The sequence below is a fragment of the Syngnathus typhle genome, linkage group LG1, assembly GCF_033458585.1.
Source record: "Syngnathus typhle isolate RoL2023-S1 ecotype Sweden linkage group LG1, RoL_Styp_1.0, whole genome shotgun sequence".
Taxonomy (NCBI): domain Eukaryota; kingdom Metazoa; phylum Chordata; class Actinopteri; order Syngnathiformes; family Syngnathidae; genus Syngnathus; species Syngnathus typhle.
Genome location: NC_083738.1, coordinates 10998376 through 11022636, shown reverse-complemented (window position 1 = coordinate 11022636; position 24261 = coordinate 10998376). Strand labels below are relative to the sequence as shown.

General features: G+C 42.2%; 2 protein-coding genes across 4 annotated transcripts; one reads left to right on the top strand and one right to left on the bottom strand.

The window, feature by feature from the left end:
- Positions 1-3591: 3591 nt before the first annotated feature.
- Positions 3592-16163, top strand: tdo2a (tryptophan 2,3-dioxygenase a). Its single transcript, XM_061295274.1, has 12 exons — positions 3592-3798; positions 10400-10504; positions 10590-10680; positions 12414-12484; positions 12846-12973; positions 13051-13237; positions 13818-13925; positions 14017-14128; positions 14224-14281; positions 14437-14516; positions 14743-14833; positions 15321-16163. The coding sequence occupies exons 1-12, from the start codon at positions 3592-3594 to the stop codon at positions 15472-15474; spliced, it is 1392 nt and encodes a 463-aa protein (XP_061151258.1). The 3' UTR covers positions 15475-16163.
- On the bottom strand, positions 16129-23583 carry ctso (cathepsin O). Of its 3 annotated transcripts, none has more exons than XM_061290279.1 (8): positions 23296-23583; positions 21765-21870; positions 21493-21617; positions 20284-20451; positions 18959-19080; positions 17587-17750; positions 16362-16454; positions 16129-16295 (listed from the first exon to the last, which is right to left on the bottom strand). In XM_061290279.1, the coding sequence occupies exons 1-8, from the start codon at positions 23485-23487 to the stop codon at positions 16189-16191; spliced, it is 1077 nt and encodes a 358-aa protein (XP_061146263.1). In that variant the 5' UTR covers positions 23488-23583; the 3' UTR covers positions 16129-16188. The 3 variants fall into 3 exon arrangements, with proteins under 3 accessions (XP_061146263.1, XP_061146281.1, XP_061146272.1); XM_061290297.1 differs by having other exon boundaries at positions 16129-16223; positions 23296-23579; XM_061290288.1 differs by lacking the exon at positions 16129-16295 and having other exon boundaries at positions 16302-16454; positions 23296-23580.
- Positions 23584-24261: the final 678 nt, after the last annotated feature.

Genomic DNA, 24261 nt, shown 5'->3' with positions numbered 1-24261 from the left:
GGAAGCATCAAGGGTTACCAAAAGAAAGAATCATCTCATGATGCATTGTGCTAATCAAGAAAAAAAAAAAAAAAGATTTTCACACATCCCAACGTCCCTAACTTTTTGTGAGTAGGTGTATGTTCCCGGGTTTTGCAAACAATCAAATAATATAAAATGAAATTAAAAATAATATAGAAAAGAAAAGATGAACGCAATGCTGTGCATTGTGAGTCGGTAGGGGGACTATTAATGTCACTGAGCCTTAACACAGGCGATTACAGGTCACATCCTCTGTAGCACAAAAGCCTTCTGGACTCTCAAGTGGAGCAACGCTGAAGGGAGAACGAGCTTATTATTTAGGGCCCGAGCACCAGGTGGTGGTGCGTAGGCCCTCTCAGAATTGCTCTTTAGTTGTTATTGAATGAATGACTCAATGATTGAATGAACGGATGACTTTTCAGGTTGAGACCCAAAAAAACATACCTAATAACTCATATTATGACAAATTCTGGTGAAAATCCCAACACTGCACTCACTCAGTAGAACCCCCTGGGAAATTGGGGGGAACAGCCCCAGACAACAATTTTACACATGAAATTTGGTGGACGTGGACGTGGTTTGTCAATTGGTTGTTCTATGCCCAATGACCCACGGCCAAAATTAATCGGAAGTCAGCCATTTTGATTTAAGGCTACCATTTCGGGCAAAGTTAAAGTTGATGATCAATTTGAAGATTCTCAAAACGCTTGGAGAAAAAAACAACCATATGCACTAAAGGTCACAAGAACCAAAACCATAATTAAAAAGCAACTTGGCCATTTTGGTTTGAATCAGATATTTGGGGCAAATTCCAGACATTCTACTAAAAGAACCGCACTGCACCGGTTTTACTAATCAACACAAAATTATGTGGCTACATCCGCCATAATGGTATGCACGCAAATGTCTCAAGGACCCTTGGCCAGAATTTAACAGATAATCGCCAATTTGATGTGTTATACTCGGTATTCAGCCCAAATGAGCCCCATTTGGAAGCAGGTAGCCTAGCAGATGGGCGATGCTAAATTGTGATGCTTTTTTGCCTGTGGTGTGAGCTTGCGCCTTTAATGATGTTTTACTTTAATTTTCCTCGTTGTTAGTTTTCACAACATCCGGCTTCACTGCAGTTATTGTACGACCAGGAAATGTTTACATTGTGTGCACTCGTGCTAGGGGAAGGGGCACATTATGTCATAAATCAGCAAAGCAAATGTTTGTTTTGAAAAAAATGTATATGAAATTTAGCACTTGTAAACTTCAACATGTGTTTGATGCTTTGGGGAAAAATGTTTCCATGTTTAAATAGAAAATGTTCATTGTGTGTGAGGTGAAAAAGAGACGCGATTGGACTCCTTGGGAACCCTACGGAAGCCCGCTTTTTGTAAATGATAAAACTATTAGTAATTTATGTTTGTGTTTATACATAACTAATAAAGTACAGATGGATTTTGGACCGTTTATTTGCGTATTGCTCCACATACAACCTGTTTACATTTGTTTGACATTTCCACAAATGTGGAATAAAATGGGAAAGTGGCTTCATTTGATGGACCTGGGCACTACATGGACAACAATCCTCAATATACCGTTTTCTTCTATGTATAATGCGCAAAATTTCACTAATTTATTGTCCTAAAATCTGGGGTGCGCATTATACATGGGTACAATTTTTTTTTGTTTTTAATTATTTTATTTTTTTTATCCGGATATCATACGGAGGCCGCCATTACAGATGCGCTTTCTTCTCTGCTGTTCACTTCAAACACGCTCCATACGAACACAATGCTCTCGTATCAGACGCTTGCTCGATCACCTGCTCGTTTGCTGTCACAATGTACCCTACACAAATCCGAAACATTTCTTCGCTATTGAGTTTGCTAGCGCATGCGCAGTGATACTGACCGGCAGAATAACATCCGGTTGTTCCCAAAGATCAGAGGCGTAGCCAAGCCGGGGAAAAAAAATCGAGATTTTTCGATTCTTCATTTTCATGCCGTTTTTTTCTTTCGGTCTTGCGCGAATGTGCTTGCGCTATACTATGTGCGCGATGTTATCCATTCACCGTTTGCCTCCCGGACCCGGATGTTGTTTTAGCAATCAGCGAGCGGCGTGGGTGATGTTTGATTTTTTTTTTCTGTGGGCGCGCGCCCCTACTGGGAAAATTCCTGGCTACGCCTCTACCAAAGATGATCTTTTTTCTGAAATCATTTTACTTTTACGGACTTAAGTAGGAGTCAAAATTTGGGTGCCTATTATACATGGGTACAGGCTTTTTTCCAGCATCAACATGCCATTTTTAGGGTGCGCATTATACATGGGGGCGCATTATACATGGAAAAAAGCGGTAATCCGTCCATTATCTGTACCGCTTCGTCCCCACGGGTGTCGGGGGCGTGCTGGAGCCTATCCCAGCAGTCATCGGGCAGTAGGCGGGGGACACCTTGAACCAGTTGCCAGCCAATCGCAGGGAGGGTTGGAGGTGGAATCGAACCCGCACCCTCCCAATTGTGAGGCGGACGTGCTAATCAGTGTCCCACCGAGCCGCCCCAGTACATTTTATTTTTTCAGAAATTATTGTGAATATAAACATCTTATTATTTAGTTTTAAGAGGAAAAAAAGAGGAACCAGAAGGTCACTAACAAGCAAATCAAGAAACGGGATGGATGGATGGACTTTCACGTATAATTGCTCAAAAAGGGTTGTTGTCTTTTCCCCTCGTCCGCCTCAACGTGCAATTTGAAGCCTTTCAAATTGAACATGTACTGACTTGATATAAAGAATACTGATACGCTTCTCTTTCATACCACCCTTCAAAGAACATTTCTAACAGAACAATCGTCAGTTTCACATCTTTTTCAAAATGCTTTTTAACTTTGCACACCTGCTGCTTCTTTGTTTTAGTCTTACTGTATTTCATTGCATGGAAGTAAACCAAAGTATTTCTAACACCCCCCCCCCCCCCCCCCCCCAGCGTCCCTTCAGTTCTATGTCCCTCTGGTACCCTCTAAAGGCTCAAAAAATCATTACAGTCACTCACTGTTGACTCACGGTCAACAACTGCAATGGTATTCTTTTCCTGATGCCATCACAACAGGGTAGCAGTGATAAGGACAAATAGACCTACGTACATACACGTGAAATTGGATACCAAATGGACATCCTATAGATACAAAAACAATGTAGCCTCAATAAACTTACATAAAACACATTTACCTATTTAACTACCAACTTACATATACAGGATACAATCACATATAGGTAGTTGTAGAACATAGATGAACAAATATATATGTAATATATATCGTGTACATACAGTTGAGGGTTTTACGGTAATCTTTGAGCCTGGAACAGAGGTACCAGTATTATGTTTTCAAAGTCAAACAACTTGAAAGTCAACCGGGAGTCAATAATGATCCACATCAGAGGTCCCTCCACCATACTGCACTTCGACTTGACTAGTGAACTTAAATCGCTTTGCATATTGCAGCGGGTTGATTGGCAAGTAGTCAGAGACCCCCCTTGGCTCCCCTCCCAGCCCCTTCAGGTTAAATGAAGAGGCATCAAAGGGAATGACTAAGCCGGAGTTCCAGATGCAGCCTCACGCTGAGACTATAGCAGCGCAGCGGGGGCGTTGGACCGCCGGGACCGCCAGGCCTTGGCCGAAACAGACGCAACTTCAAAGGCCGTGCAACATCACAAGAGCCTCCCTACACATCGCATCTCACCCCAGCACGGGTTACATACGTCATCCCTACATGTGCATGGATGATAACCAGGTAAATTGAGTGGGAAAGTGCAATCAAGCTGGGCTGAAGAACACAAAAGCTCATTCGTGAAGTCGATAAATAAAAAAAAATAGCAGAAATAAACTACAGAAGCCAAACAACCCTACGAACGTATATGCATTGCTACATATGAACATTTAAAGTTAAATCCATGAATATTGATTTTTGTTTACATTTTTCAATTTCCCATCCACACAATCTTTGTCTTTTTGCTTCAAAGCTTCAGCACAGCTTTTGATGACATAAAACAGAAAAGGGTTGTTGCGTTTTGTTCAAGATGCCGTCGTTGAGCAAGGAAAACAAAGATGTGGAGTAATAGTTGGTGTCAGGGTTTTCCAAACCATCTTAATCGTATGATTATGTTGGAATGTAACCAGTAATAAATAACCTAGCTAGATTAGTTTTATGCTTATGTTGGTGTGTAACCAGTAATAAATAACCTAGCTTGTCCCATCCTACACAATGTCGTAAAACATTCCCTGCTATGCTTTGACTAGAGGTCAAGGGCTTTCTCTTCTCTATCCAGTCCACTGTCACCCCCACTCTGTTTCTCTTAATAAAAATGCTCTTGCGGGAGGCGAGAGTCAGACCTCCATTCGATCATCGCTGTACGCACAGCGACGAATGGACTCTCCACCTGCAGGTGCCTAAAAAGACTTAATTGTCTCCCGTGTGGTTCTTGCAAAATAAGTTAGAGTGAGCACCACTCTAACAGTTGGTTCTTTATTTGCAAGATCTTGGGTTGCTTCACAGCAGTCAGTACAAGTGCACTTCACCTGATGAGAACAACCACGTTAGACTCCAGATCAGAAGGTTTTATACTCTCCGCAAGCAGGAATACGGAAGGGAAGAAAAGGGAGGTGAAAAGAAGGAAAAACATATCCTCATAAGAATGTCTTGTTATCTACTGAATGTTTTGTATCAATGTGTCATGGCGTTAATGAGCTCTGCCTTATGTGTAATGGAAAGGTTACCAAGCTATGCGTGCTGTGTCTGTGCTCTGATGGAGCAACTATGTTTGTATAAATTAATATAGAATGAATATAGAATATGTAGACATTGCTGTTGCTCCCTTTTCAGTGTCTATATTTAATTTAAATTTATTTTGTCACCTTCTAAAAACAATGATATTAACTTATTCTCTTACAATATGTGTAATCTTTTGAAAATAGTCGAGAAAAATATTTTTTAATTATTAATTTATAAAAACATGTTTAGGCTTGTTTTCAGAGGAAGCCAAACACCTATCTTGAGAGAATAACTCTTTTTCTAAATTTTCTTTATCACTGAAAAAAACGATATATTTTAAGAACTCAACAAGAATGGAATATTTTGAATAGAAATATAGCTTTTTGTAGAAAATTACAATGAAAAAGATATACATATGGACACAGATTTCCCTCGCCCGGACGCGGGTCACCGGGCCCCCCCTCTGGAGCCAGGCCTGGAGGCGGGGCTCGAAGGCGAGCATCTGGTGGCCGAGCCTTCGCCCATGGGGCCCGGCCAGGCACAGCCCGAAAAGGAAATGTGGGTCCCCCTTCCCATGGGCTCACCACCTGTGGGAGGGGCCAAAGGGGTCGGATGCAGTACAAGCTGGGCGGCGGCCAAAGGCAGGGACCTTGGCGGTCTGATCCCCGGCTGCAGAAGCTGATTCTTGGGACATGGAATGTCACCTCTCTGGCTGGAAAGGAGCCCGAGCTGGTGTGCGAGGCAGAAAGGTTCCGACTAGATATAGTCGAACTTGCCTCCACGCACAGTTTGGGTTCCGGTTCAAGCCCTCTCGAGAGGGGCTGGACTCTCTTCCACTCTGGAGGTGCCCACGGTGAGAGGCGTCGAGCAGGTGTGGGTATACTTATTGCCTCCCGGCTGGGCGCCTGCACATTGGGGTTCACCCCGGTGAACAAGAGGGTAGCCTCCCTCCGCCTTCGGGGTGGGGGGACGGGTCCTGACTGTTGTTTGTGTCTATGCACCAAACGGCAGCTCAGAGTACCCACCCTTCTTGGAGTCCCTGGAGGAAGTGCTGGAGAGCGCTCCTTTTGGGGACTCCATCGTTCTACTGGGTGACTTCAATGCTCACGTGGGCAATGACCTGGAAGGGCGTGACTGGGAGGAACGGCCCCCCTGATCTGAACCCGAGCGGTGTTCTATTATTGGACTTCTGTGCTCGACACGGATTTTCTATAATGAACAGCATGTTCAAACATAAGGGTGTCCATGTGTGCACTTGGCACCAGGACACCCTAGGCTGCAGTTCGATGATCGACTTTGTAGTCGTGTCATCGGATTTGCCGCCGCATGTTTTGGACACTCGGGCGAAGAAAGGGGCGGAGCTGTCAACTGATCACCACCTGGTGGTGGGTTGGCTCCGATGGTGTGGGAAGATGCCGGTCCGACCTGGCAGACCCAAACGCTCTGTGAGGGTCTGCTGGGAACGTTTCGCGGAATCCCCTGTCAGGAAGAGCTCCAACTCCCACCTCCGGCAGAACTTTTCCCACGTCCCGGGGGAGGCGGGGGACATTGAGTCCGAGTGGACCTTGTTCCGCGCCTCCATTGTTAGGGCGGCCGACCGGAGCTGTGGCCGTAAGGTCATTGGTGCCTGTCGTGGCGGCAATCCCCGAACCCGCTGGTGGACACCGACGGTAAGGGATGCCGTCAAGCTGAAGAAGGAGTCCTATCGGGCCGTTTTGGCCTGCGGGACTCCGGAGGCAGCTGACAGGTACCGGATGGCCAAGCGGAACGCGGCTTCGGCGGTTGCTGAGGCAAAAACCCGGACGTGGGAGGAGTTTGGCGAGGCCATGGAGAATGACTTCCGGACGGCTTCGAGGAAATTCTGGTCCAGCATCCGGCGTCTCAGGAGGGGGAAGCAGTGCAAGGTCATCGTGTGTCGGTGGGGAGAATACTTCGAAGACCTCCTCAATTCCACCGACACGCCTTCCATTGCGGAAGCAGGGCCTTGGGACTCTGAGGCGGACTCTCCAATCTCTGGGGTCGAAGTCACTGAGGTAGTTAAAAAACTCCTCGGTGGCAAGGCCCCGGGGGTGGATGAGATCCGCCCGGATTTCTTAAGGGCTCTGGATGTTGTGGGGCTGTCATGGCTGACACGTCTCTACAACATCGCGTGGACATTGGGGACAGTGCCTCTGGATTGGCAGACTAGGGTGGTGGTTCCCCTCTTTAAGAAGGGGGACCGGAGGGTGTGTTCCAATCACAGGGGAATTACACTCCTCAGCCTCCCTGGTAAGGTCTATTCAGGGGTGCTGGAGAGGAGGGTCCGTTGGTGGGTCGAACCTCGGATTCAGGAGGAGCAGTGTGGCTTTCGTCCTGGCCGTGGAACAGTGGACCAGCTCTTCACCCTCAGCAGGATCCTCGAGGGTGCATGGGAGTTCGCCCAACCAGTCCACATGCGTTTTGTGGACTTGGAGAAGGCATTTGACCGTGTCCCTCGGGAGGTTCTGTGGGGGGTGCTTCGGGAGTACGGGGTACCGAGCCAACTGATAATGGCGGTTCGGTCCCTGTATCACCGATGCCAGAGTTTGGTCCGCATTTCCGGCAGTAAGTCGGATTCGTTCCCAGTGAGGGTTGGACTCCGCCAAGGCTGCCCTTTGTCACCGATTCTGTTCATAATTTTTATGGACAGAATTTCTAGGCGCAGCCGAGGCGTTGCGGGTGTCCGGTTTGGGGACCTCAGCATCGCGTCTCTGCTTTTTGCAGACGACGTGGTGCTGTTGGCTTCTTCAGGCCGTGATCTCCAGCTCTCACTGGAGCGGTTCGCAGCCGAGTGTGAAGCGGTCGGGATGAGGGTCAGCATCTCCAAATCCGAGTCCATAGTCCTCGATCGGAAAAGGGTGGGATGCCCTCTCCGGATCGAGGATGAGATCCTGCCCCAAGTGGAGGAGTTTAAGTATCTTGGGGTCTTGTTTACGAGGATGGAGGGAGGATGGAGCGCGAGATCGACAGGCGGATCGGTGCAGCGTCTGCAGTAATGCGGACTCTGTACCGGTCCGTCGTGGTAAAGAGAGAGCTGAGCCAAAAGCCAAAGCTCTCAATTTACCGGTCGATTTACGCTCCTACCCTCACCTATGGTCACGAGCTATGGGTCGTGACCGAAAGAACGAGATCCCGGATACAAGCGGCCGAAATGAGTTTTCTCCGCAGGATGTCCGGGCTCTCCCTTAGAGATAGGGTGAAATGTTCGGTCATCCGGGAGAGACTCGGAGTAGAGTCGCTGCTCCTCCACGTTGAGAGGAGCCAGATGAGGTGGCTCGGGCATCTCATCAGGATGCCTCCTGGATGCCTGCCTGGGGAGGTGTTCCGAGCATGTCCCACCGGTAGGAGACCCCGGGGACGACCCAGGACGCGCTGGAGAGACTATGTCTCTCAGCTGGCTTGGGAACGCCTTGGGATCCCCCGGGATGAGCTAGATGAAGTCTGGGAGTCCCTCCTGAAGCTGCTGCCCCCGCGACCCGACCCCGGATAAGCGGAAGAAGATGGATGGATGGATGGATGGATGGATGGATGGATGGATGGATGGATGGATGGATGGATGGATGGATGGATGGATGGATGGATGGATGGAAGGCCAAATAAAATCATATTTGTTAGAGAAAACTTTTTTTTTATCTTCTTCGATTCCTAGGAAAGCAAGCCACCCAGTGACCTAGCGTGTCAGCACGTTGCAGTGTATTTGCTGAAAACAAGGTCAGAGTGCATGTATACGTGACAGTACGGTTAAGCGAATGTCTGGCTGAGACCTCGCAAGTGGAAACACGTGCCGCCTATCTGCCGTTATAATCTGGCCTCAGAAGAGGCCGAACAAGGCTTACACATTCTCGCCGCACTTGTCCCCGTTCAGAAATAGCTTCTCGTTATCGCGCCTGTGATGTTTCTGAGAACATAGCAGCAGCTCAAAGCGGCTGATGGCCGAACTCCTCATGAGGGGCTATGATTCGGCATAGATGGAGTTTTAAACGATGCCAGTGATCCTTCAACAGTGAGAAAAACATTTGAAGCACCATGCAAGTGAAACAAAGAAGTTAAGTAAAAATGTTGGTCCCACCTGTTTCAATTTAGAGGTCCAATCTGTTTAGGATATAAACAAAGCCTAAAAAACACTACTACAAATACTACTACCATGACAAGAACCAGTACATGTGACAATAAAAATTTCAAGACTACACCCAAACAGAGAACCATGAGACACGCGATGTTGTTGTTGATCGGGTAGAACTTAATATTAACCAGACAGCAAATATTTACAGTCCACCCAAAACGACTTGACGACGGATAGAGCTTAGCATTTTTCATGGCTCCTGTGACCCATAATAAAATTCGATGAGAGTACAAAGTTTTGCTATTTCAACCTTATTTGTGAGTTTTCTGATGGAAACAACTGGTGCTATGAAAAGGCGTGTCAAGTTTAGATAACAAGTGGCAGATTTAATTAAGCAAATACGCAAATACGTATGTACACAGAATAAAATTCGCAAAGGTGCAGCCAACCAACTAATATGCACATGACTGAGTGGTTTATTATATTTATTTTAGTACGTTATGTTTCTACAAAGATCATATCAAACATTGTGAGGGTGATTTCTAATAATTTGCAATATTTTTTATTTTTGTTTGTTGAGAAACAATTTATAAATGGTCAAGTTGATGAATACGACAATAAATATATTAATGTTTTTGTGGCAGCCGTGGCTCAGGCAGTCGAGCGGGTTGTTCAGAAACTGGAGGGTCGGTGATTCGAACCCAGCTCTGACTGAGTCACGTTGTTGTGTCCTTACCTTAAGGACTACAGATAAAATATAGCCCCCTTGTTAATTCTGGTCCGTCTACAAAAATGTTCACTGATCTACACTGCCCTTATCAAATGAACAAAAATAAAATCACTGGCAGACATTTGTCAGTTTTACAATACTTTGTTCTATAAGATTTGTTAAAACTTTAAAACAGAGAGAAAATTGCCTTATTTTTTCCCTTTTTCCCTTGCAGATATACAAATTTCTCACCCTATCTCTAAGGGAGAGCCCGGACACCCTGCGTAGGAAACTCACTAATTTTTGGATATGTTTAAACTTATTCCTTAGGGCTCTCATGGAGAAATAATTATGCACATGACTTCTTGTAAGACAATTTTGACAATTTATTTCAGTGTGTTCTGTTTTTCTGAGTAGTAAAAGTATATATAAGTAAAAGTACAAGCTCCTGACAATTTTGTTATTTACTGATATGATGGCATCCTGTGACCACGCCTTAAAACCAGTCAAACAAAGTCCACACATTCATGGTTTGGTTCAAGATAAACAAACCGGAGGCGTAGCACATGACGATGAGTACCCTCACCTCTGATTGGAGGATGCCGATCTTTAAAAACATGCAATACAATGAAAACAATTTTAGTACATGTTGACCTTCCAAGAGTGTATTAGTTGCAACTGCCCCCTTTCCCCCCCCCCCCCCCCCCCCCCCCCCCCTCCCCCCCCCTCCCCCCCCCCCCCCCCCCCCCCCCTTATAATATCATATCTTATATTTAATATTAGCAGATGTGCATGTAATATTGATTACGTTAATTGTTTTGGTTTGTTATCAGGTTGTTTCGAAACAGCTTCTGGAGCAAAAAGAAGAGCAAGATGCCTCTCAGGGAGGCGTCAACAAGGCCAGTAAAGGAGGTATAATCTATGGAGACTACCTCAAGGTACAATAACACCACCTGTAACATTGCACTTTTTGATTTGTTTAAAAATTTCCAAGAATTTTGTTTGTGGTTTCTCCCCCTGTAGCTGGATAAAATTGTGACAGCCCAGGTGCTACAAAGCGAGCTGAAGGGCAACAAGATCCACGATGAGCACCTCTTCATTGTCACACATCAAGGTGAACCGCATGTTAACTTTGAGGGTACTAAATTTCTACAGCACTTTGTAGCAAGCCTACCCTGAGGGAGGGTTTGTAGCAGTTTGCACATAGTGATGTTCTAAACACTTTTAAGTTATAAAGTCACAGTTTCCAATATTAGTTACTTCAGCATTTTTACGTATGTTCAAATGACAGCCATTCAGGGAGGCTTTTTTTATTTATTTAAAAAATACAAAGCCAGGTAAGATATTTAATTAGATATAATACACATTTTTCATTAAAATGTCATGATTCATTAAATTGACTTAAATTACTGAAAATGAAGTTGCTATTGAAAAATTATATTGTTTTAGAATTTAAAAATACCACAGTTAAAATGGATTTAATCAATAAAAATGGCATTACATAAATGGAAACATCACATAATAAAAATGACATGACATAACTAAAAATACAAAAAAGTAGAATAATTAAAATAACAAAATAAGATTTTAATAAAAAAAATGATTAAGGCAAATCTAATTAAATGATTCAAAAAATAATATTAATTAAATATCATTCATTAAATGAAAAGTTTTAATCATACCAACAACCAAAAATGTGAATGTGCAAAAATGCTGTTAAATTAAATTTTAATTAAATTGCAGCACTTAAAATTTTAAAATGACAGTAAATGGATATGGAATACATTAATGGATAAAAATTCATAAAAAGATGGCACTGAATTCATTACCATAACTTAAAATGCTATTACAATTAAAATGTCATCAAAAAGTGAATTCATTCATCTGAAACGCTTTTCATCACGACAATCATGGGGGTTCTGAAACTCATCCAGGCAGTGTTTGGGCAGGTTGTGATGAAAAGCGTCATTAAAAACTTTAAATACATTAATTTATTCTAGAAAAGATTATTTTAAATTATATCCCACCAGGCTGCACGGTAGTCGAATTATTAGAATGTTCGCTTTACAGTCTGTGGATTCTACTAATTCAGGCTCTAGCCTTCCTATTTGGAGTTTGTGTGGAGTTCATTCTCCCGTGCCTGTGTGGGGTTTTATGGGGTACTCCGGTTGCCTCCCTCATTCCGAAAACATGATTGGTATCTTAATTGGGCACTCTAAATTGTCAACAGTATAATAATGTGACAGTGAGTATGAATGGTTGTTTGTCTATGTGTTTCCTGTGAGTGGCTGGCAACCAGTTCAGGGTGCACCCATCCTACGACTTGAGGTCAGATGGAATAGGCTCTCGTCCACCTGTGACCCCTGTAATGAAAAAGCACTTCAGAAAATGGATGGATGGTGTCAGGCTGAAACCTCATCATAGGCTCAAACCATGCTATTTTGGGCCTCTACTGAAAAGTACTGATTAGTACAAGAACTCTTGCCTGACGCCAGTGATATACTTTGTAATGAGTTGCTGTTAAAAGTAGCTACCATTTTTGTTCAGACGTCAAAGTAAAATATAAGGCTTAAGGAAGGCTTATCATGCATCACGAGGTGCTACTGTATGTCCATCTTTGAACACAGTAATGTTCGATAACCACTGACTAGTGATGTGGGCACCTGTGAGCAAATTGCCTCATTCACTCATAGAATAAATTTTGTCCAATCAAATTGTTGATGAGAACTAAGTGCTGCATAACTGGTGCCTGTCTTTTAGATATGACTTTACTGCATTATATTATGAAGTAACCATTTTATAACCTCTGATAAAATGTCTGATAGTGTGCTTTGTATTTCATTGCAGCTTTTGAGCTGTGGTTTAAACAGATTCTGTTCGAGCTGGATTCAGTGCGGCAAATCTTCATTAATGGACACGTGAGTCACATTCATCACATTACATGATTAATACCAGTTCACTTCTTCCTGCTGTTGTGTGAAAGTCAACCATGTCAAATCCAATTTAAGCTGCAGCAAACAATTAACCTTGTTTGTTCATTGATCCATGAATTGTTTTCTCAATTAACAGTTGGCTCTTTCATGTTGGAAAATGTTCCCAAATGTCAGTTGGTGTTTGCAGATAATTATCTTTCAATCAGAGGTATAAAAAGTCCAAGCTGATGAATTGATGATTAGAACTGTGGCTTGATTAATCCCTTTACTGACATTCTTATTTATTTACACTTTATAGACGTTTTGAGTAAGAGGGGAAAAAAATAAAATTGTCTTCTGCATGCAGGTGCGAGATGAACGCAACATGCTCAAAGTCAATACCCGCATCCACCGGATCGTGATGATTTTCAAACTGCTGGTCGAGCAGTTTGCTGTTCTGGAGACAATGACAGCCTTGGATTTTTTTGACTTCAGGTTTGACGATTGACAAGCAATTTTCCCTCAGTTATCCGCACAGTATGCTTACTTCTTGTTGTTGATTTTGTATGTAGGGAATATCTGTCTCCAGCTTCTGGCTTCCAAAGCCTTCAGTTTCGGCTCTTGGAGAACAAAATTGGGGTCCCTGACACCTTGAGGGTGCCGTACAATAGACAGCACTACCGCGACATCTTCAAAGGTCAGGAAGCCGAGTTGCTGCTCGCCACGGAGAAAGAGCCCACACTCTTGAAACTGGTTGAGGTAAAGAAAAAGACTAAACGTCAGAGTTAACACATACTATAGCCATCCGTCAATCTATTATCTGAACCACTTATCCTCACGGGGTCACGGGAACGCTGAAGCCTATAGTAAACACATTACAAGGTATATGATTAACATGACTCCAGTGAATTTGGCTGGCTATTCAATTACTAGAATGGACATGCGTCATTTGACCACAATCAATAAAGCAGTACCACTGATTTGTCGTGGAGTTGTTGGAAGTAACGGTAGTAGAAGTAGTAGTATCATAACAGTATTTTTTTTCTTTTTATTAATCTTAAGCAGATACAGGTTTGAGGGAAATATTTCAAAGAACCTCTCAATGATTTGCAGCTACTCAGTCCGGAGCATGTAAATAAAGTGTTTTGATGACAGAATGTCCATGGAGTTTAAATGATTGCAGTCATTTACTGAGGAGGTGTTTGTTCAGTCTCTTCTTAAAGACGTGAATACCTTTAGTAGTGATAGTGATAGCAGTAGTACTAGTACTTTCATTCGACAGGAACTACTGATCGGAAATATGACATTCTGCAAGTAACATGAAACACTGTCTTTAAAGGAGTGGCTGGAGAGAACGCCTGGCCTGGAAACAGATGGCTTCAACTTCTGGGAAAGCCTGGAGACGAACATATTTAATGGCCTTGATAAGGAAAAGCAAAATATTGAGGTAAGATAATAACACTAATAATAATTAAACAACTCTCAATTGACATTGAGACTGGATTTAAACTCATTGGTGTGATGTTTGTGTTCCATAGCAAATGCCTGACTGTGAGGACAAAGAGGAGATGATGGCTGAGTTGCTGAAGCAGAAAGAAGTGTTCACTTCTTTGTTTGATGTTAAACGTCACGAGCATCTGCTCAGTAAAGGTTGGTGAATTACTGCACAACTCGCACATTGAATTCGAATCACATTTTGAAATGTGGCAGCAGTGGCTCACTGATGCTACTTTGTCCCCAAAAAGGTGAGAGGCGGCTGTCTCACAAAGCTCTTCAAGGCGCTCTCATGATCTACTTCTACAGGTAGCTCCACACCTGCACCTTAGACCGTTAGCAGTGGTAGCAGAGGTCGTGTGTGCGGGTGTGTGCGTGCGTGTGTGTGTGTGCGCGCTTACAATTAGACCACGCAGACATACACTTTGTCAATAACGTCGCTCGTTGCTGTCTGTTCAACTTAGAGAGGAGCCTAGGTTCCAGGTTCCTTTCCAGCTGCTCAACTCCCTCATGGATATTGACATGCTCATGACAAAATGGAGATGTGAGTATGTGGCTGCCACACCAGTACAGAGCCATGATGGAATGTTTGGCCCTAGGCCTCAGCGCACTAACAGGGAAGTTTTCCCGGCTAAAAAGTTAGTCAGAAGCCTTTGGGAAGCTGCTCCACTCCCACTCAATACATTTTTATTCACCCCTGCTCTTTCACTTGTGGATCAATTATTGACGTCTCACTTTTTCTTCTTCTATTTCGGTTGGGGTTGTTGCAGACAATCACGTATGCATGGTGCACCGGATGATTGGCAGCAAGGCGGGCACAGGGGGCTCGTCTGGGTACCACTACCTGAGATCCACCGTAAGGTATTGTCTATATGTGTATTTCAAGGCTGCATTGAAGAGCAAGCGAGATGCGCAATATAACTCTATTCCTCTAGGTGTTATTTGTCTCAATACTCAAGTCCATATATCTGTCTACTATAACCTGGCAACTTTGGAGCACATTTGTGGTTCTGCCAGAGCAGGCACGGTGCTGCTCTGGGTCTGGGGGGGTGCTATAACACCATCAGAAATATATGTTGCAACGGAAAGGCCCTTTCAGCGTTTTAAAATATTGATTATTTAAGTAAGTTTAAGAACATTATAAAGTTGTTCCAATTACTGGTAAATCTCTATCCATGTTTGTGTTGTACCCGTACCCTGTGTGGGGGTTTATTTACTTTCACTTTAGGTAAAATATTTGTCATTGCCCTGTGGTCACTTGTATAGTGATTTACCATTTTGCCATTTTATGATTTAACACACACACACCAAAAGGCTACCATCCTTACACGTTTTGCTTTCCTTACAGTGACCGCTACAAGGTTTTCGTGGACTTGTTCAACCTGGCCACATTTCTGGTACCTCGCCACTGGGTGCCCAAATTGAACCCAAATGTCCACACATTCGTTTACACTGCCGAGTGCTGCGACAGCTCCTACTGCAGCAGCGAGGATTCGGACTAACGACGTACAAGAGCACCAAATGAAACGAAACAAACAAACAAACAAAAAAAAACAGGAGCACTGATCTTGTTTCTAGTTCCTCACAACCACTGTGTTGTGTTGTGTTGTCCAAAAAACACACTTCTACCGTGCACCAACGAAAAGCCCTATTTTGTCGACTTTAATACTCGCTAAGGACATGGGTGTCCCGCGAGGATGTAAATACAATGAATATGAACGAGAATGATGATGCTCAGCATCTGAACAAATTTGCACAGCATGGAAATCAAGAAAATACGTGTACATAATGTTGATATGATATACACTCACAAGACGTTGTAACATTAAAGTACGCCAGCACCAAAAAGAAGAATTCAATATAACTCACTTGAACAAAATGTTCAATATTCTGGATCATATTTTCTGATATTTTGGTTGCTTGATTTGGGAACATAAAGGGCAAAATATTAGAAACAACATCTCTCAAAATATGGCACCACTTTGAGACAACCACTAGCAAAGGAACACACAGGAATGTGGTGCGTGCTACAGTTTGATATATTCTTGCTTAAATATTGTATATTTTTTTATCCAGTGACGAATATAATCTTTGCATATGGAGCTGTGCAATTTTCTAATATTGTACATAGTATTTGTAGTAAGTATTAAGTGTTTGTGCATGCCTAAATAAAACCCAGCATTGACGCTCATGTAAAGTGATTTATTTGCATCACATCAAACCAACACAGCCGCCACAGAATCTGCGATGCCTGGCAACACATGAGGCAAAGAGAATATTAATGTCGATGCCATGGGGGTGGATGGCACGGGCAACAGACACCCTATTAAAAGCAGGTATGAATGTAAAAATTAAGATGGAAATAAACACAGGGATGGTTTACACTCACCGCAAAGGTTGCCGCCAATTTTGACATAAGCATAACCCTCCTTTCCCCACTCAGTACCCCATGAGTTTTGCACTATCCAGAAGGGAATTTCCCCTACAAAAAAAAAAAAAAAAACACAAGCAAACGGAATTTAGAAACTACAGAACATAACTTGACCTGAAAGCTTAAAAGGCTGTATAATAGCTTTGCACAAATAAGTCAGTGGAAATAATTGGTAAACATACACAAAGGCCGCATCCATATGCACTGTGAAAGAAATGAAAAACTGCTGTCAGTCCTGACAAAGGTGGCACATCCTTTATCTATCGCAAAAGGTTATTTCTATCCAAAAGGTTACATTGTTTCGTTTTTTAGGGAGGCAGCACGGTGAAGCACTGGTTAGCACGTCCGCCTCACAGTTCAGTTCAGTTCGATTCCACCTCTGACCCTCCCAGTGCAGAGTTTGCCGTGCCTGCATGTTTTTTCCCCAGGTACTGTGGTTTCCTCACACATCCCAAAAACAGGCTGATTGAGCACTCCACATTGCCCGTAGGTGCGGGTGCGGATGGTTGTTAGTCACAGTGTGCCCTGCGATTGGCCGGCAACCGGTTCAGGGTGTCCCCTGCCTACTGCCCGATGACTGCTGGGATAGGCTCCAGTACGCCCGTGACTTTGACAATGTCAACATCCAAAGAGAGTAATGACTGAATAATAACAATTGAATGGAAAAACTTCTTTCTTTCATTTGCATTAAGAGAACCCCCCTCTCAAAGTGGTTCCAGAACTCAAGCCATGTGTTGAGTTGAGCCCAATTTGCTCTTTACAAAATACAGAAATGATATCTAGTCAAACCTTCTCAACCTTGCACACTAGCTCACAATCCTTACATGTTAAAGAAGTGACATTATATGTCCCTCAAGTCAGCTTTTTTAACCTCCACCCACAGTTAGGGAGCTCATGGTAAGCAGGATGTTGCCTCTTGCCATGTTGCCTCTTTAGGCTGTATCAGACTGGGTCACATGGGTGCTTTCGACATGGGTGAAGGGACATAGAGTACCAGACAAGTTAATTGACCTAACTCCAACGATCATTGGGACAGACAAATCCCTCCACCATGAAAAGATGACTTTACAGGGATAGGGGGAGTGATAAACATCTATTACAAATATGTTGTTGTTTCTCGTTGATAATAACTTTACATAATTTTTTCACACAGAAAACTTGTGGTGGGTTTTGTTCGGCTTACCTGTGGCGTCATAGCCCACCACCAACACAGCATGGTTGGGCCAGCGACTGGAGCAGTGGTGCTGGATGATTCCTCCCAAGTAGTCCTGCCAGCTGACCGCGTCCACAACGGCAGACAGAGGACCTTTCTCTACCAGCTCTGCCTTCATTGCCTCCTCTTGACCACTAGCGGAGGCAGAAGAGCAGAAACAACATCAGTGCAGCGGAAAGGAAGACTAGACAAGTAAGGGAGAGATGGGTCAATGGACAGACAGATGAATGGATGAATGGAGGGTTGAATAGCCATCCATTCATTTTCTGGTTTTCTGGTTCATTCAAATACTCTTTTTACTGAGTGATCTACAGTTGGCGCTTACAGTAAATTGCTGTTTTCCTTCGGTATATTCAAGCATCTAAAGTTAGTATATTAATACAAAAGACTGATTTAGATTTTTTACCAATAAAAAGTGTTTTCTAAAGTAGTTTCTTCAATCTTAGGTGCATACAACAAACAATATTTAGTCATTCAAAATAATAAACTCATCCATCCATCTATTAGAAATAAAACATGCACTGATTGCTTCAGGGTTTTATAAGCTAGTACGAACTTGTTTTCCATTTCATCGAAAAGGCCATACTTTATAAAAGTAGCTGTAAAAAAATGAGGAAAAGAAATCAAACAAATGTTTTGCATGCATTGGTTCAAAGTAATTGATAAGTATAAATAAAAAAGATGATTAGAATTATTCATTTCACTACAAAATAAAATGTTCTGTATTTAATGTAAACATTGATCAAATACTCTGTGGCTTAGATTTTGCTGTTTAGATTATTTAGATATTTTTCCACTATGTATTTTGTTTTATATCAACAAGGAATTATCATCCAACAACTATTTATGAAGGGTTGTGAACCTATGTCTTGTTCTGACCAGTGTGCAACAGAGCAATCAATGTCTATGTTGACACAGCAAACATGACATGTTCCTGACCCTCTTCCGTCCTTGAGCTTCACATGATTTTTGAATAAGTGTGTGTTAATTTTTAAGCTTTTACTGCCTAGGGCAGTGCTTCTCAAATAGTGAGGCGCGCCCCCCTTGGGGGGCGCGGTGCTATTCCTGGGGGGGCGCGTGTGACCCTGGGGAACAGGCTTTTTTTTTGGCAGTACTAGAATAAAGTGTAATTGCGCGTTTACTACAGCAGGGGGCAGTGGCGCTCTCATTGTTACTTCTGTCACGTTTGCGACAGTGCAACATTTTACGATTTACAAGACAAGTTAGGATAGTCACGGTGGGGAGGGGGGGCGCGAATAGTTTTCTTCTTGCTAGGGGGGGGGGCGTAACAGAAAATAATTGAGAAGCACTGGCCTAGGGGAACTTTTTTTTTTTTTTTTACCTGAAGTCATAAGAAGTGAAGTTCTTCAAGGTGACGCCCCTTTTACGACAGGAGAAGAAGTGACACATTCCATTCTTGGCCTTGTAGGGGTACTCAGATTGTGGCACCAGGCTCACTCTTGTCTACGGATAATGTTAAAGGAATATAATATAATCACGCACTCTTGTGTTGTGAGTGACATGATTTAACAATAGATGGCCTTCTTGTCTATTTGTGAGTTGAGTCATTAGGTCTTCAAAATGGCTGTTTCAAGTGGAAATGGCACGGTCTTTTCAAGTGTGGGTTCTTGAGTCTACTTCTTTTTCTACTCATTTCTACGAAACGTCATGGTGCTAAGTGCATTAGCTTTTTTTTCTTACCAGCCACAGTGGCTAATGGTTTCCCAGAGCATAGAGCACTCCCACTCATGTTTTTATTTTGAAACTCAAAAATGCACCACTTCTGCACACCGACTAACACTACCCTGAGCGTGACTACAAGGCAATGGGTTGAAGAATGAATGTCACATAATTACTCAAACCAATTTCATAAAAAAGGACAATGGCCAACGTCATTGACACACAAATCTGCTGAAGCCAGTGTAAATCATGTAAATTTGATTCTTCCAACAAAATTATTGAAATTTCAAAAAACATTTAAGGTACACAAATGATTAACATGTCCTTAAACAATAAATGACCTTTTTTACATCCCTCATTGCAGACAGTCGCTCACAGTCAGATGGCCCACAGACCGAATGCTTCATGGCACATTTTGGAGGAGGAAGTGTTGTTGAGGAGGCTTACGCTGATTTAATTTGAGGGGGCACAGCTGGCCCATTGTACATGTGACTCCGGATTAAACATGCAGCCTGAATACGCATAACGCTTTTATTTCACAAATCAATCTGATTTATACTCAGGAGCGACTTATTTACATATATATGGTTTTTTTTCACTTTTCTGGGCATTTTATGTCCGGTGCGACTTATACTCCGGTGTGACTTATAGTCCGAAAATTACGGTATACATACTAATTGGCCCAAACCTCAACAAACCATGGCTTCAAACCAAAATGGAAGATTCTCTCTTGCATTTACAGGCATGGCTCCTTTAGAGTGTTTTAAGGTTTCTACTAATAACTAAGACTAAAAATGAATGTTCCTAAATTTCTGGCTTGTAGGGCTGAAATTTTGATTTTTTGCATGATCAACTATACTGAACGACTTCCTCTGATTTTTACAGCATGGCTTCTTCAGACCTATTTGTGGATCTATTCATGATATACGCACTTACAAAATTTCAGATTTCTTGCTAACCGTCTTTCTTTTCTAAATTTCAAAGTACCGTCTGTAACCAGAGGAGAGCTTTGGTTGGGGAGCCCCCTTTGCAGCCTCCATTTTGCAAGCAGCAGTCGACAACTTGCTGCACGCTGAGCTCCTGGAGTGGCGCTCCTGCGATGGCGTTGGCCGATTGCATGGCGCCCACCACGCTAAATGCCCAGCAGCTACCACACTGGAAAAAATGAATGATTGAGAAAAGCTAAAGTTCAAACTCCTGAGGGACGTATTACTCCAAATCCTGTCCCTAATGACCATCTTTGCCAGCAGAAAAACATTTTTCTTATCCCACCACCTTTCCAAAATTAGCTTCCTCATGACTTTGTGAAGGAGACCAGGACAAAGACAGTTCATTTTAATGCATGAGGCTCTCTCTGCCGGTACCGCCCTGCTGGTCAAATAATTGCCCTAATTTATCCTGAAAAAGCAGTCTATTATCAGACACACTGCTATTAGTTGATGGAGACAAAATCACTGTGAAATAACTCAAAAACCATCTTGAACCTTCTTCCAAGACTTTTTATATTTGACCCAGAAGGGATGGTTTTATGGTCCCATCTCCTGAGGGAAAGTGTCTTTTGTGGTTATTAACAATTCACTAATTCATTAATAATGTTCCAAGTGATTTGACTCATTTAACAGCATCAAGTCACACACTTCCAACAACCAAAGTCACTACAATAGAAATAGAAGTCGACCTATCTATCAAAATGAAAAGTTAAAAAACTATTGTGAGCGTGTACGGTGTCTGCCTATGAGGCTGTAGTGTAGTGTGTAGAGTGTACCCTCCCTGCAAATGACATCTCATAAATAGTAAATTTTTCATAGGATGTGACGTCAAGCACATTCTCGTGTTAGCTCATCTCACAGACTCACGAACAGAAGCTATTATTTGTTGAAATGGATTCCACGAATTGAAGTTCTTTGAATTACACCGAATTTACAATGAATTAATGTATACATTTGACTCCATCCATCCATTTTTAACACTGCTTATCCTGTTCAGGGTGGTGGGGTGCTGGAGTCTATCCCTGTAGAGCAAAAAGCAAGCGACACCCTGAACTGCTCATCAGCCAGTCACAGGACACATATGGAGACAAACAGTGAGTCAGACTTACACAAAAAGGCTGTATCTCCAAAGTTGTTTCTCATGTTCGAACCCAAAAACTTTTTTTTTTTTGTGTCTAAAAATACACCTCTCAATGTTCCAGCTTACCGCTTGCTGGTTCTGGACCGGCGCCACCACCGCTCGGTCCCTCCAGTCAAATTTGGCCGGCAGCTCTTTTGTCTTGGCTCCAAGGAATGGTGGAGCTCGCTCAGAGATTGATCCCAAGTACAAATCTGCCGAGAACAAAGAATTCAATGTCCAGTCCAGATGGAGAGCATGTAAAGGAGATACAAATCAAGGCAATTCCCTCTCAAATTGCACTGGTAGAAACACAAATTTTGGACTGACTTGCTAACATTTGAACAGTAAGTTCATCCTACCACGAAATTCCTCAGGTGAGAGGGAGGAGAAGTGATTGATTCCGTACTTAGCGGACTGAGGTTGTGTAGAAAATGAGTTGAGGTACGCATGACGCTCCGTAGAATCCTGGATTGGCCAAACAACCAAAAATAACACACACGCACGCGCCCGCATACACAAACACACACACACACATACAAAAACCTCTGTCAATTTGTATTAAGCATTGTAGTTTATGAACGTCAGAAATGCTAACTCATTTAATGCCGTGGCTGTTTTGAATTAATTGAAAACTTAAAATTTGAAGCGGAAGTGTACTGCATCCATATGTAATACCCAATGAAAAAACAATATGAGCTTTTCAAAATAGAAGCTGTTTCTCGGTTTTGGGCGTGAGTGAGATTGAGCCGTTGACAAAAAGCTGTGGCAAACCATGCCAATACATTTTATAGATATACTATACAAATAATAGATTGTATTGGCATAAGATTTTTTGTGTCCATAAATGGTCAATTTCATATTTTTTTCCCCAAATCAATGCGACTGGTATCTTCCAGTGTTGTATTTTTAGCATGTCACTGACCAATTGAAAGTAACAAATGGCTTTGAAATAAATCTATTTACTCTCTTGGACACTTCAACTGTCTGAGAAATGCTATAACACAATTGATATGGATGCTTTTTAGACAATAACAAAAGAAAATATATACATTTAAGTAAGTCTGTTTTGTTTAAAACCAACGACTGTAAGTAGGATCAGCCACAAATTTGTGTGCATATAATTCCCATGTATTACACAATGCACCAGAAGTAAAAAATAATAATAAAAAAAAATAAAGATTTTATGTTGCAGCACGAGTTTATGTCTGGTGAAATGATGAAATGCTATAAAACAATCAATATGGATGCTTCTCAGACAATAACAAAAGAAAATAGATACATTTAATTAAGTCTGTTTTGCTGAAATCCAACGACTGTAGGTATAGGTAGCATCAGACACAAATGTGTGTGCAGATGAATTCCCATGTATTACACAATGCGCCAGTAAAAAAAAAGTACAAGAAAAAAAAAAAAAAAAAAGATTTTATGTTGCAGCACGAGTTGATGTGAGACTCGTCACCAATTTTAATTTTGTTGTCAGGTACCTCCATTAATCTTGCCATATATTTTAATTCTATTTAGAAATTACAACTTGATGACTTGAAGTTTAACCTAAATACAACAAATAAAAACTCTAGATTTGTGAGGAAAAAACAATGTATCTTATTCATTGTTCTATTTAAATCAACTAGTAAAGAAGTTATTGAATACCAACGAATTAGCAATATTTTTTTAGGCAGGATATTAAAGTAAAAAAAGACAAATAAATCATATGACGTTATATTTTTATACATTCAGACACTGAAAGGTGGACTATTGCGCTTAACATATCGTTATCGCACTACAATTTAAATCCAAAAATAAAAACGCGCACCTACCTTCTCTATTTCCGGATTGTACCTGAGGGGCGTGGTCTCTAATGACGCACGGTACGCGTTTCTTATTTCTTACCTGAAAACAGCGATTGTAGCTCTCAAACTCCCCTTTACTTTCGTACATGAGGTGGCTGCAACATCCAAATGGAGTAAAATCACCCGTCAGATTCTTCAAATCTTCGTCAGAACTCGCGTTTTTGCAACACAGCGGGGCGACGACGGCGACAACTGTCGCCATGGCAACAGTATGCATGTAGCACAGATTCATTTTAGTTCCAGAAATGTTCGCGTGAAGATAGCATCAAACTTTGAACAAACGCGGAAGTGGGAATATCGAGAAAAGTAAACTTGGTGATGAGTGGACGTGGCGGCCTTCCTCCTAACGGACACTAGAGGGAGACATTTCTAGAAATTTATCTTTGGAAATGTGTTTTCTTTTTTGTCTTTGGAGAGAATTGTCAGAAATTTCTGAGAAAAAACTATTCATTTTCAAGAGTAGTATGTGTACCGTAGCACACTTAGACTTGGATATTTTTATTCATCCCTTGGAATTGCTTCCTCAAGAAATTCTGGTTCCAGTAGAATATTGCAAATTCCATTTATTTCATAAGTTTGTTGAGCAACCCAATCTAACAAATAAAACATCAATATATGAAAACAACAGTTCTTTTTTTGATCACGTCAATAACAAAGAGGAGAGTAATAAATAAAGCGCATAGCAATAAATAAAGTGTTGAGCAAGAAATAAATAACAATAATAATATATAATTATCATCAAGTAATAAAGTATTGAAGGTAACGACACTTGGGTATGCCCATCAGCTCCTTCCTCCAATTGTGGAGTTATACGGTTTGATGGCATGAGGAAATTGCTTTTGTTTTAAGAAATGTTGCAAATTTAGGAAAATAATGGCATAAAAAAAAAAAAGGAATGAAAGCCTGCCCTGCGATTGGCTGGCAACCGGGTCAGGGTGTCCCCCGCCTACTGCCTGATGACTACTAGGATAGGCTCCAGCACGCCCGCGACCCCCGTGGGGACAAG

What these genes read in the sequence shown, in the direction of transcription:
- tdo2a (XM_061295274.1), top strand. Translation starts at nt 3,592, where the DNA reads ATGACTAAGCCGGAGTTCCAGATGCAGCCTCACGCTGAGACTATAGCA. An exon ending in AAATCTTCATTAATGGACAC is followed by an intron (nt 12,485 to 12,845) that starts GTGAGTCACATT and finishes TTCTGCATGCAG; the next exon opens with GTGCGAGATGAACGCAACAT. An exon ending in CTCATGATCTACTTCTACAG is followed by an intron (nt 14,282 to 14,436) that starts GTAGCTCCACAC and finishes TGTTCAACTTAG; the next exon opens with AGAGGAGCCTAGGTTCCAGG.
- ctso (XM_061290279.1), bottom strand. Translation starts at nt 23,487, where the DNA reads ATGAATCTGTGCTACATGCATACTGTTGCCATGGCGACAGTTGTCGCC. An exon ending in CTCACCTGAGGAATTTCGTG is followed by an intron (nt 21,618 to 21,764) that starts GTAGGATGAACT and finishes TGTTCTCGGCAG; the next exon opens with ATTTGTACTTGGGATCAATC. An exon ending in GGTGGGCTATGACGCCACAG is followed by an intron (nt 16,455 to 17,586) that starts GTAAGCCGAACA and finishes TTTTTTTTGTAG; the next exon opens with GGGAAATTCCCTTCTGGATA.